The following is a 12,863-nucleotide window of genomic DNA, read 5'->3' on the forward strand; positions in this document are numbered from 1 at the left end:
CTCGCTAACAGCACTCGTCCCAAAAGTGCATTAAAGGCTATATGGGGGATATTTGTCTTTGTGGATGTGAGTGTGTTCGTGGGGCTAGTGGTAGGGTAGTGGTTAGTCCACCACGCTACAAACCCACTTACGACCAATAACGGTGCCACATATTTGAACCTGGTCCTGGGCTTTCCCTAGGTCGACTCAGCTTTAAATTAGTGCCTCGTGTGGTGTGAAAACATCAGCACTTGGAAGACAAAGGTGGATAGACATGGTGCTGCACCACCCGCCCCCCTCACGTGCCGTGCTGGACTTAATAGGTGCTCGATAAAAGCACCTGCCCCAACAGTCTGTGTGGCTGTATGTGTGCATGTTGAACTTTTTTCGCACCGTACGTGGAGCGGGTGACCTGTGTCTGTGCTGCGAATGTCTTCACAGGGCCCTGCAGGATCGGCGGCAGAGTTCGGAGAGAAGGGAGAGCCAGGACTGCCCGTGCGTTCTCCTGCACGCAACGCTCACACACAGACGCACGCGTGTACTCGTATACTGACGTATTCACTGATATATCCTGACGAACGCGTTGGTAAACAAAACAGTGCGTTAGTGCGTCGGCAGTGGCGCACGAACCACAGGTAACAAAATCGCCACACTTTCATCAACAACACAGCCCGTAAAATGATTACAATATATCACAGACGACGTTTTGGGCGACGGTTTTTCTTCATCTGGTAATGCAGAAGGGCCGTTGCTCAAAACTGATTTTTTTTTCCTTTGCAGGCCAGCGATACCTGTAGCCAAAATCACCTTGAATGCATCCGATATTGTCACAAAGGAAGCTGAGCAGGCTTTGACCCTGGTTAGTACTCGGATGAGAGGCTGCCAGGTATTACCTGGCATTACCTACAGGGGTGCCAGGAGATAGCAGTGCAGGGATGGATTGTTGTTTCCATCTGTGGAGAGTCTCCGGCTGCTCCGGTTTATCCCACACGAAGTCAAAATTTCACGAATGAAATTGTCCGAACCTCCTGCGCCCCGATGCGTGGTGGTGATTCGATTCCTTGATCCGTTCTCATTTCCATCGGTTCATTTCTCTCGTTTGTTCAATTGAATTCACACCCATTAGCCCGGAATTAAAACAAAAACATTAGCTCTACATTTAAACACTGTAAACTAAAAGCACTCAACTCTCACCCACAAGATTCGATAATGTGTATCGTCAGTGTCAATTGCTTATCGATACATCGAAGCTTCGTTTGTCATGCCAACCAAACATGGGTTTTCAATCTCCACAGCGCCTCGAAAATGCACGTGTGTAGAAATTAATGAGGGCACGGTGCCGGCGTAATGAGGGCGCACACCCAATAGGCGGCCCTCGCAACAGGAAATGCTTCAGGCGTCTCTGTGATTTCCCTTCATCTCCCGCTTTAACGGAGTACGCCGACTGATTTTGGAGGCATTTCTGAACTATATCTCCATATATATATAGAAGGCAAAGTTGTGATTATGTGTGTCTGTTCAAAATGTTTAGCGTACTTTCCCGACATGCAACACACTTGAAATTTGTCATGTGGGTACTTGCCACTGTACACCATGCAAAAATTATAAAAATACACTTTTATTTTGTTTGGAGTGGGGGGGGCTCAATAATGCATATATTTTTTGCACGGCAAGTGAGCTGTGACGTCAAATCTGTCACGTGACCCGCGCATGTGGAAGCGTCACGCATTGTAGTGTAGTCGTTAGTGCACTGCGCTACGAACCCGGCGACCCGAGTTCGATTCCCGCTCACGGCCACCACCGGTGACGATTATTTGAGCCGGTTTTGAGCCTCCCCTAGGTCGACTCAGCCGCAAACGAGTAACTGCTGTGGTGTGTGAACATCGCCACTGGGGAGACAAAGGCGGCCGGGCGTGGTGGATCCATGTCCCGGGCGAAGCCGGGTAGTACAGCTAGTAATGCATATGTTACAGGCCTTGTTCAATCCACTGCTGGATGATGCCCCCCTCCCCCCACTCCCCCCACTTTGTGTCAGTCACGGGGGTTGTTTGACCATACTTTACCACCGTGACAGGGCATGTCAATGTCGAGCGTGGCTGGCCAGCGTAACTGGTTTTACTGCAATGGACAGTAAAAGCATCGGTCGAATGTAAAACCAACATTGCCTTTAGGTGTTTCTTGTTTTTATCGGACAACCTTCTGTTAGGGTGGGGGGGGGGTTCGGCTGATTGGGAACATCTGTGAAAAAAGAGCTTCACAGCTCATCGGATTCCTCCAGTGTAAATTAAGATTCTGATTCTGAGGTGTGTCCAATCAGGCTGGGGGCGAATTGGGTAATCAAGTTAACTACCTCGCCTGGTATACAGGAGATCGTGGGTTCGATCCCGACCCTGACGATGCCTGTATATTTGGAGTCTGCGTGTTCTTCCCATGGTCACGTAGATTTTTCTCCGGGTCCTCCGGTTTTTCCCCTCCACATTTAGAATCGACTTGCGCTGAGAGTGTTTGGGTGCTCTAAATGTCCACGTGATGATGAGCCACTTCGTTGATCTTTAATTTGTGGTCAGGTCGCTTCTGAAAAAGAGCTATTTAGCTCTGCGGGTCTTACCTGGTAAAGTAAATTCGTTTAAATTGTTGCCTGCTGAGTGGAAGAGGGACATGCGCTGTGCCACCAGAGTGTGCCTGGGTAATTTTCTTGGTTACTACAAATATACGAGGGGGGAAGGGGTGGGGGGGAGATTGTTCCACTTGCATTGTCCCTCGGCCCTGGCCAATCGCCTGAGCTCTTAACCTGGGACGCTGCCTGTGATGGCGTTGATGGACTAGGGTGGCTGTCTTGAGTCGCCCTCTTTTGTGAACGCTCAAGAACGAGGCTGATGCGCCAGCATCTGGACAAATAGCCTCACTGCTTGTTCACTGCTTACCGAGTTTTGCACCCTTTTACAATCACGCTGGTCAGTATGGGGCGGTTGGGCAGGACGGACAAGTTCATACATTACACTGGCCACTGGTTGTTAACCGTGGCCAGGAATTGAACTAAGGTGGCCAGGTTTATCGTGCGACGCGCTAACCCCTGCATCACCGCTTACGAATTGCCGCAGTCCTTAGATATAGGCCTCTTGTATTATTTATTTTTGGTTCACCGACCTTGCCCCTGTTTGTCTCCCCGCCGCCACCCCTCCTCCTCCTCGCCGGACACCCCTCACCAGGGCAAGCAGGGTTTGCCTGGGACCATTGGGCCTCTCGGGCCCCCCGGCGTTCCTGGGGCCCATGGAGACAAGGTATTCTCTCCCCTGCCAACTCTCTCCCACGACTGTCAGTGACCCTCCTAGAAGGCAGTTCTTAGCTGGTGGATGTCACAAGAAACTGTGTCGCCCATAAAGACAAATTGCTCTTTTACCGTGTGGGAAGAGCTCGCGATGTCACTGCGGTTTGACTGCTGGCGTAACACACGAAGGAATCGTCAATGGTATTTCGCGCGTGCGAATTTCATCATGTGATGCGATTAAGTATCCAGAATTCTAGCGCAGCAGTGCATCCTCTCATGGCCTGTGGAATGAGATATCACAGAACTACTGCAGAGATGTCTTCAAGTTGGATACCTTCAAGTGGACTGTGGGCCTTTCAGACTAATTCATTTATCTGAGCAAGAAAATGTTGTATCAGTCTTGATCTTTTGACCAAAACACCCCACGACAGCACATACGATATAAACATATCAATATTTTTACGAATTTTATCCATGGTAACATGATCAAGTGTGTGGCTTTTTTTTTGACCCCTGACCCTGTGCTTTGACTCCTGCTACAGGGGGATGCTGGACTGGGTTTGCCAGGGCAACCAGGAAAGCCGGGAGATCCTGGCGAGCAGGTCTGTGCACAGTCCCTGAAATGCTTCAAAGTGAAGGCTAACATTTGGAATATCGCAAGGGTTCTGACGTTTGCAAATTAATCTTCTCTGTCTTATTGAGGTTTTTGTTGTTGCAGGGCTTTCGTGGGCCTCCCGGAGCTATAGGGCCAAAGGTGAGAATCAGCAATTGAATTGTGGATCTTTCAGGAGGCATGTGACCCCACAAGAGTTTTGTTTGTCTTAGTTTGTTGCTATGTTGTTGTTTTGCCTTTGTACTTTGACCGTTAATTACCTTTGTGTAGTTGTGAGGTGGATCTATAAATGTCCCAGTTTAACGCGTAGGCTTTCGCGACCAACATTATCTATAACAGAGTTGTTTTGGGTTAGTTTGTTCGTTCGTTTTTTAGTCCGTGTAAATATTACGAATAAATATCACGCGATCGAAGCCAAAAAAACCTCTATTATAGAGAAACGTCCCCAATGGAGGGGGACAGTCCTCAAATATGAAGATTTTTAAATGGGGCGCTACACATATTTTCTCTGGCAATTATTTGGGATCTCATACTGTAGGTCTGCGATCACCCCCAGCGCATCTCTCCAGCCCCATCCCCCACATCTGAACGCTGTTTCTAGATGATGATTGGTCCAAGTATTGGACTGAGTCACGATGTCATGGGCATGGAAGAGGAGGATGGCATTTGTCCTCAGCAGAGGGAGTGTGTATGTGTGTATCTATACGCGTGTGTGTGTGTGTGTTAATTCTTGCAGGGTGATCCTGGGCCAGTCGGGCCAGTGGGCTCAAAAGGGGACAGAGTAAGGATTATGCATTCACTTACAGTGATTGTATACACTACAACAACACCAACAACACCCGCCATTCACCTCTAGAGTGGCGGTGACGTCTCCACAGTACCTGTGCCAGGCCAGATGCAATTTGAGGCCACTTTAAGTGTCAAACGCTTGCTGACAGGAGGTCACGGGACAAACCCAGGTGCCATGGGTTGATTGACTGAGATGACTGGCAGATGCATCCCCTGTGCCCCCAACTGTGCCAACTAGTTGTGTTTTAGCCGCCTGGCGCTCCGCTCGTTGTTGTGAGCGTCACTCTTCTGCTCTCCGTTATTGTTGGAGGGCGACTGCCTCCAACTGCCTAGTAGCATCATTCATGAGCCTCCTCCATTGTATATACAAAGACAAAGATCCCCCAGATAGTCTTAACTTACTGTTGGGGCAAGTGCTATTAGCTAGCACCTATGCCGGCACAGCACACGAGGGGGTGGGTGGCCAGCATCACTCCCGGCCGCCTTTGTCTCCCTAGTGGCGATATTTACACACCGCACCAAGTACTCATTTGAGGCTGAATCCACCTAGAGGAGGCACAGGATCGGTTTTGATAATCGTAACTTGTGTTGGTCATGAGCGGGAATCGAACTCGGGCCACCGGATTCGTAGCGCAGCGCGCTAACTGCTGCACTACCGCTAACCCTACACTCGCGCACACACACCCACGAACAAATATCACGTTGGCTGTAGCCCTTCAACACTCGGAGGTTGCCAACTCCACACACACTCGCAGATCACACGAGATTCATGTTGGCTGTAACTCTGTTTTCACCACCGAGGTTGCCCGCGCGACACGCATGTGCTGATGAGGTTGCGTGTCCTTGCTGTGTTGCAGGGAGAGAGGGGAGTCATGGGTCCTCCTGGCGACAAGGTAAACCTCTTGTCCTGTCAGCGTTAGTCTCCGTGCCGATCTAACGACCCTATTTTATATATATTTTTTGAAATCTTAGGCAGGCAATGATTTGCAGATTGAGCAATGTGAGGAATTGTTTTGGTTAATGCTCACGATTCGATTTGAGAATCTGTTAATTAATTTTATTATTTCCCTTCTACGTGACTTTACCGAAAAAAACAAGAATATGAATCCCTGCAGTCACGAAAGCTTTAAATCGAAATTTAGTTTTCTCTGTTTTTCCGTCTCCTTTGTATTGTTTATTTTGTTCCTTCTGCCACGTTTGTACAGTTTCAGTCACTCTATCGGCAGAAATGTAACGTCGGTGTAAATCAGTGGTTCTCAACCGGGGGTACGCAGACCCCTGGCAATGTCCCTGGGGTTACGTGAGGTGATTTATAAATTTGTGAAATTATATCATACGTGAGAGTCATTGGTGAATAATTAAGTATGAATCTGCCAATATAAAATAACTCCGATAAATGTAAATTCATGTGGTAGCCTAGAACGGTATAAAATACCTTTTAAAACTAAATTATTATGAACAATGCGGTTTCAAAGAGTAACCAGCGAGCGTGAACAAATAACGTCACGCATGCAGAGCGTCCATTGAAATGTTTTTTAATCGCGTGCAGTTACTAGCTCGTTAGGATACCTCACAAAATCGACAATTGGTTAAAATATTGATGTTCATTATTCACACATTTATTTTTCAGAACCATGTTGGGTCAGGCAAGGGGGTGTTACCCGGTTGAAACAAAGTTCAGCAAGGGGTACAGTCAGTGACGGATTAAGCTAGTGCGGGGCCTGTAGCATATATTATAAAGGGGCCCTAAATAAAAAAAAAAAAGCAAGCATAAATATTAAAACACACATTTTTAACTTGCACAGTAAAGTAATTGTATTTTTTTCATTTGCTATACAGCCAGAAAATACGACAAATCGCTAACCTTAAACACCCATTCGTTCATAAAAGTTTAAGGCAGTATAGTACTATAGTAATAGAGCAATTGCAGAATCACTGAACCGGAATTGATAGCTTGAAAGCATTTAGCGTGGGGTCCTTGAAAGTGCGGGGCCCGTAGCATATGTAGCTACTTTTGCTACTGGGATCATCCGGCACTAGGTACAGTCGCCACACAAGGTTGAGAACCACTGGCGTATATAATTAATATAATGTTCATCTCATTTTCACAAATTGTAAATCGATTCTCACATACATGATTCGATGTGTGCATATTGAAGGTAAGGACTGATCTGATTCGACAGATACTTGCGGCGTTACGTGCCTTATGATTGTGCCGTCAATGTCAAGATGTGAAATTAGAAAATCTCCATTGGCAGAAAGCAGTGTCACCGTCACCCCGTGTTTTGATAATGGCCTGTGGATGGTGACATTACAGAACTACCTCTGAGGTAATTATCAATTACCTCTTATCCACACTAGGGGGGGAGCCACCTCATGCCCTGTGCCCCGAGATGTTCTTCAAATGGCAATCAAACTGACGAATAAAAAGACTAATCTTCTTGGTTCTTTCGGTAAAGTCATGTAAAATAATAAAAATAAAACATAATAAAATAATTCTCACGACGTTTCAGCCACAATGCAAGCAGCCGTCCTCAGGTGAAGAATGAAACACCACCAAGCTTGGAGCGTATATTTAAGCTGGGTTGGAGGGAGGAAGAAGAGCGCCTTGACAAAATAATGTGCATATTACTTCCCTTCTACGTGACTTTACCGAAAGAACCAAGAAGATGAATCCCTGCAGTCACGAAAGCTTTAAATCGAAAAAGAATAAAAAGACCTCGGTAGCCATCCAATTCCAAAGCAAGTGAAACAATCTAAATGAACTCATCTCGGTTTCTCTACCCTCTTTGCGTTGAACAAGGGACAATGTCTGAATCATCCGCCTGCGCTATAGTTTACATTATACGGCAGTGTTAATGGTGAATTGACATTGGCCATGATCACTCCACTGCTGGATGAAGAACTCCCCAAGCCGTCACCATCGCGCTCACAATCCTGCAATGTATTGATCTACATAGCACCTGCACATGAGCTGCGTTACGGCAGTGGTCTTTAATTTAGTGAAAAAAACTTAACTCGATTGTGTGCGGTCAGAATCAGAATATGTATTTATGCTGGAGGAATCCGATGAGCTATAAAGCTATTTTTCACCGATGTTCATTCGCCACTGGTGACCGGACTAAAACCATCAACCTTGGCTTGAGAACCCGGTTTGACCTTGAGCGGCTGCCCGGATTTGAACCCAAGATCTCAAACGCTGCCACGCAGACTAAAGGCCCCTCACGGATCATGAGGGTTCAGTGATGATGAGCAAAGCTGACAAAAAGCCAGCTTTCAAATTAGAGCCACATCGTTTGTTTATTTATAACCAGGTGAGATTACGTCGCAACGGGGATTGAGGATGAAGACTAGCTTTCATTAATCCTGTACATGCCGTCGAGCCTTGGAGCACTGCGCAGCACGCAGTTGTAGCACGTATCCCACCGTAATCATCGTCAACCGCCGCTGCGGAGATTATAAGCCGCGTAATAACTAAGCGGACATAATTTATCTCGACATTAAATTTAAAAAAAGATGTTCTTGATTACACCTCCAATCGGCCACACAGCCTTGTGAGTGTGCGTATTTGCAGCAGCATTGAGCTTATTCCGAACAAAGTCTGGGCCAGAGTTGGTATTCGGTGTTGTCCCGTCAGTAGAGTGGGGCTTGCTTAAATCGATGCTGGTGAACTGCCCAGTGTTTAAAGGCCAGGACCATTTCCGTTGGAAATTGGTCCTAGTTCAACGGGAAACTCAGCAAGACATCACGCGAAATAGACATAATAAACATTGAGCGTTGTCGTGGAGAATATATGTAAACCAAATACATAAGCAGGCAATACGCCTCTGTTGTTGTCTCTCCACATAGAGAAAAAAAAGTAGTAAAATCACAGGTGCGGGAGGCTGAAAAAAGAGCGAACCAGAGTCGGTGCGCGAATGGCAACAATGATCATATCCGTAAATGACAATGCAAATAGTGCAGGCCGGAAAAAATAAAAGTGTTTTCAAGTATCACGCAGACAAGTGTAGAGAGCGCTACGCAATTGTGCTTTATCCGTTAAAAAATATCGGCAGGTCCTGAAGAAATGCACTCCGGCCCTCTTGTCTTGTTGGTTTCGAGAGAAGTAAAACGAGGAACTGATGCATGACACAAGGGGCCGTCCATAAAATGACGTCACGCACCTGGGGGGCGGGGGGTCAGACATTTGTGACGATGTGTGACGAGCGGGGGGGGGGTTTGAGAAATGTGACGTCACATCAAAATGCGCAACTTTAAATAAATATAGACAACACGTTCTACTTAATTGAATAGACTTTTTAATAAATGTTTTCTCCTACATCATCAGAGTGCAGCGCCACAATAACACACGCACTACAATGACAATAGTTTAAAGCGATTTGAAGCTTGTTTTATTTTCAAAATGGAAATATGGTTTGGGGGGGGGGGGCAGAGCTTTGTGATGTCATATTTGAGGGGGGGGGGGGGTCTGACGTTTTGTGACGCCGTGTGACGAGGGGGGGGGGGTCAACAATCGTCCAAAATCGCGTGACGTCATTTATGGACGGCCCCTAAGGGTTGCGATAGCAATGAGACCCAGGGGAGCGGAGGGACGTAGACGCCAAACCGGTGGTCGTTGACGACGCTGCTCTGTGCTGTCGCAGGGTGTCGCTGGCTCTCCGGGGCCTCTCGGGCCGCAGGGGGTTCCCGTGAGTTGTCTTGACGAGCACCGAGACACACAGAGACACACAGGCACGGAATGACAACACACAGAGACACACTCAGAGAGACACACAGAGGGACACAGTGATAACACACAGAGAGACAGCGAGTGATAACTCAAGAGAGACGCACACAGACACACACAAAGATACAGAGACCGCGATAACACACAGAGACACGGACACAGAATGATAACACACGGACACACACACAGAAACACACAGTGATAACACACAGAGACAAAGACAATACAGACAAAGATCCCCCGTACAGCCTTAACAGACTGTTGGGGCACAAGTGCTGTTAGCGAGCACCTATGAATGCCGGCACAGCACATGAGGGGGTGCATGGCCAACACCACACCCGGCCGCCTTTGTCTCCCGAGTGCTGATGTTTACACTGCACCAGGTGCTCATTTGAGACTTATTTAAATTTAGGGGAGGCCCAGGACAGGGCATTTACAAATACTCGGGTCGCCGAGTTCGTAGCACAGTGCACTGACCACTACACTACTGCTCCCCACAAAAACACACACACATTGCATACTTGTCAACCCATATGGTTTAACCGTATTCTTGTACAGGGACATTTTTTTGTCTATTTGTTTGTGTTTCTCCCTTGTAATGGGACTTTGTGGGATGAACGTTGAGATTTATAAGGGCACGGGGTGACTAATAAGTTCGGAATTGGTCTGTAATAAGGTAGGGCACTGACAAGGGGTTGACAGGTATGCATATGCTTAAACATACATTTACACGCGCAAGCAAATAGAGTAAAGTGTATACACCTGGTGGTGTGTTTACCACCATACCCACCACACATAGCTCTTTCTTTTTGTGTGCAAATTCGCTTATGTGTTCACTTGTGTGTGTGTGTGTCTGTCCTCTCTGCACCTTAGGGCCTTCAAGGGCCACCTGGACCCAGAGGAGAGAAGGTAAGGCACGTCGCAAGGTCACATGACGTGTGGCCTCCACGTCCTGTGTATCGATGGCCCCATGGCCTGTGTTGGCCTCAATATAATCTTCTTTTGTTCATAGCAGCAGATTACAGATGTCATTGTATACGTTGTTATCCACTTAATCGTTTGTTCAGATGCAGAGTGGATCTCGTCCGTTGCTCCTTTGAAGGAGTGAAGACAGCGGAGTGTTTACGATGCGGTCAATCGTTTGAGATTCGTGGCCGCACTCGCAGACCGCCGAATTATTTGATGCGCCATTTGTGCATCAGGCGGCCGCATCGGCCGTGCCCGGTCCCGATTCAGTTGATGGTCGACCATTGGCGGCTGGGAAGGTTGAAATCGGGAGGTTCGAAGGTCGGGTCCTGTATGAGAGATGTTTAATTTTGACGTCGGCCGCAGTCCGGACTTGCTTCTATCTCTCGCCTTCATTTGTATTTGGGGAGTGGAGTGAGGCTGCTCTACGGTGTAAACGAGTGTTTGTTACCCCGATTATTCCATGAATGTCCTCCTTGGCAAGGAATATGTGTTCCCCACTGCTTATTTGTATCCCTGGTTTAGGGATACGAGTTTCGTTTAGGTTTTTGGGGTTAGGGTATGAGGTTAAAATGTAGGTGCTTTATTGGTTAGGACCAAACATTGTACGGGAAATTGAAACACAATGAAAGCAAACTCAGCAACAATTTCACAAATGTGTTCGAAAAATGGTTGTAAGATCACGGCTTTAGTTAAAACTTTATGCCTGTGTGAGGACACTCCGGTCATCCGATGGGAGAGGCGATGCTACATTGGCCCGAACTTTGTCCGATCATTCGTCCGGTCGTTTGTCTCGCATGATGCCAACTTTGTCTTCACAGGGCGAGCTGGGTCCCAGGGGCCTGGACGGAGAAAGTGTGAGTATCATGACAGAAAAGAGGTGGCCATTTTCCCCTTGAATAGCGGCTGATTGATTTATCGATTTGGTTGATGTTTGTCGTTTGGATAAAAGAAAAACTCGAGATTCAAAAGTAGGAGTAGGGTGCGAGCGATTCACCACTAATCCGCAAAATTGTTCCACTTTCCAAAATTGCTTTCCTTGAGAGGACTTGACCTGACCTGTGTTTTTGTCTGTTTACATCAGATCAAGGGCTCATCCGGGCCTCCAGGACTAAAGGTGAGGAGGATAAGTGAGGGCTTTTTCTGAAACAGGATAGCCTCTACACCGCACATGTGTGTGTGTGTTTGTGTGTGTATGACTTAAAATGCACATAGCCTGGCACAGGCACCGTGGTGACGTCACCGCTACGTAGTGACGATTAGCGATTGTTGTTATTATGACAATTATCTGAACCAGTCATGGGCTTCCCCTAGGTCGATTCAGCCTCAAATGGCTAACCATCGAATTTTGGCTAACCATGGAACAAAGACGGTCACTGTATTGCGCGCTTTCAGATGTGCTTCTGCAGCACGTCTGAAACACTCTTCATTCAGATATTAGGAAGCCACTGGAGCTACGCACTTTTAAATCATCGAGATTGAAAACTAATTTCTTTAGAACTGCGTATTGTGCTTAGTGTATTGTCCTTCCCCCGCACCTCTGAATATCACGGTTGGCTACATACGGTGATAAAGAAGTTCAACATACATACACACATGCGTGTTAAGATCACCTCGAGGTAGACCAAATGCGGTCGGGCTTGGTGCTGGCCACCCACCCCCTCGTGTGCCGCGTCACCCTTCATAGGTGCTGCAAGCTAACAGCTCTTGCCCCAACATTTTGTTAACGTACTCTGTGGTTTTTTCGGTAAAGTCACGTAGGTAAAAAATATAAAATAAATTAAAAATGAAAACAAATAAATTAAATCACGACGTTTCAGGTGCAACACAAGCGTCCTTCTTGGTTTTTTCGGTAAAGTCACGTAGAAGGGAAGTAATAAAATAATAAAAATAAAACATAAAATAATTCTCACGACGTTTCGGCCACAACGCAAGCAGCCATCCTCAGGTGACGAATAAAACACCACCAAGCTTGGAGCGTATATTTAAGCTGGGTTGGAGGGGGGGGAGGTGGGAAAAAGAGCGCCTTGACAAAACAATTTGCATATCAAGAGGAATTTAGCATATGGAAAATGCGTAGGAGGTGGGCGGGGGGGTTTCAAATTAATATTATGCCCGTGCATTATGCAGTATTAGCAGCATCAAAGGAAGGGGGAAGGGGGGTAGCATTAACAAAGGAAAGGAATGTTAATAGTATGTAGCTGCAGTTACTAAACAACCACGTAGAAAACTAAAGTATAAACTGCATAAACAACTAAAGATTAAACTACATAGCATCATCAGTATACTTACTATACTCTATAATAAGCTGAGTTACTAACAGTAAGTAATACATTACAATTCTACGTCGTAAAAATTATATAATATGCTTCCATCTAAACTTTATTCTCTTACATCACACGAGTCTACACCGTACTATACACTGCCATAGACAAACCCAACATTAAATTATATACTGTATTGCTATAAACCACCCTATACCTTATACATTTTAATATAACACTATGTATTATTCTACCCAC

At 46.5% G+C, this 12,863-nt stretch overlaps 1 protein-coding gene across 1 annotated transcript in view; it reads left to right on the forward strand.

Annotated features, from left to right (window-relative positions):
- COL7A1 (collagen type VII alpha 1 chain) overlaps window positions 1–12,863 on the forward strand; it is a 124,733-nt gene that overhangs the window by 49,572 nt on the left and 62,298 nt on the right. The window contains exons 33-42 of the mRNA XM_078610387.1: window positions 421–474; window positions 3,189–3,260; window positions 3,790–3,849; window positions 3,966–4,001; window positions 4,597–4,641; window positions 5,507–5,542; window positions 9,293–9,337; window positions 10,249–10,284; window positions 11,163–11,198; window positions 11,426–11,458. Coding sequence (XP_078466513.1) covers window positions 421–474; window positions 3,189–3,260; window positions 3,790–3,849; window positions 3,966–4,001; window positions 4,597–4,641; window positions 5,507–5,542; window positions 9,293–9,337; window positions 10,249–10,284; window positions 11,163–11,198; window positions 11,426–11,458 — 453 coding nt within the window. The remainder of the gene's footprint in view (window positions 1–420; window positions 475–3,188; window positions 3,261–3,789; window positions 3,850–3,965; window positions 4,002–4,596; window positions 4,642–5,506; window positions 5,543–9,292; window positions 9,338–10,248; window positions 10,285–11,162; window positions 11,199–11,425; window positions 11,459–12,863) is intronic.

Source organism: Lampetra planeri, chromosome 34 (genome assembly GCF_965212315.1).
Source record: "Lampetra planeri chromosome 34, kcLamPlan1.2.h2, whole genome shotgun sequence".
Lineage (NCBI taxonomy): Eukaryota > Metazoa > Chordata > Hyperoartia > Petromyzontiformes > Petromyzontidae > Lampetra > Lampetra planeri.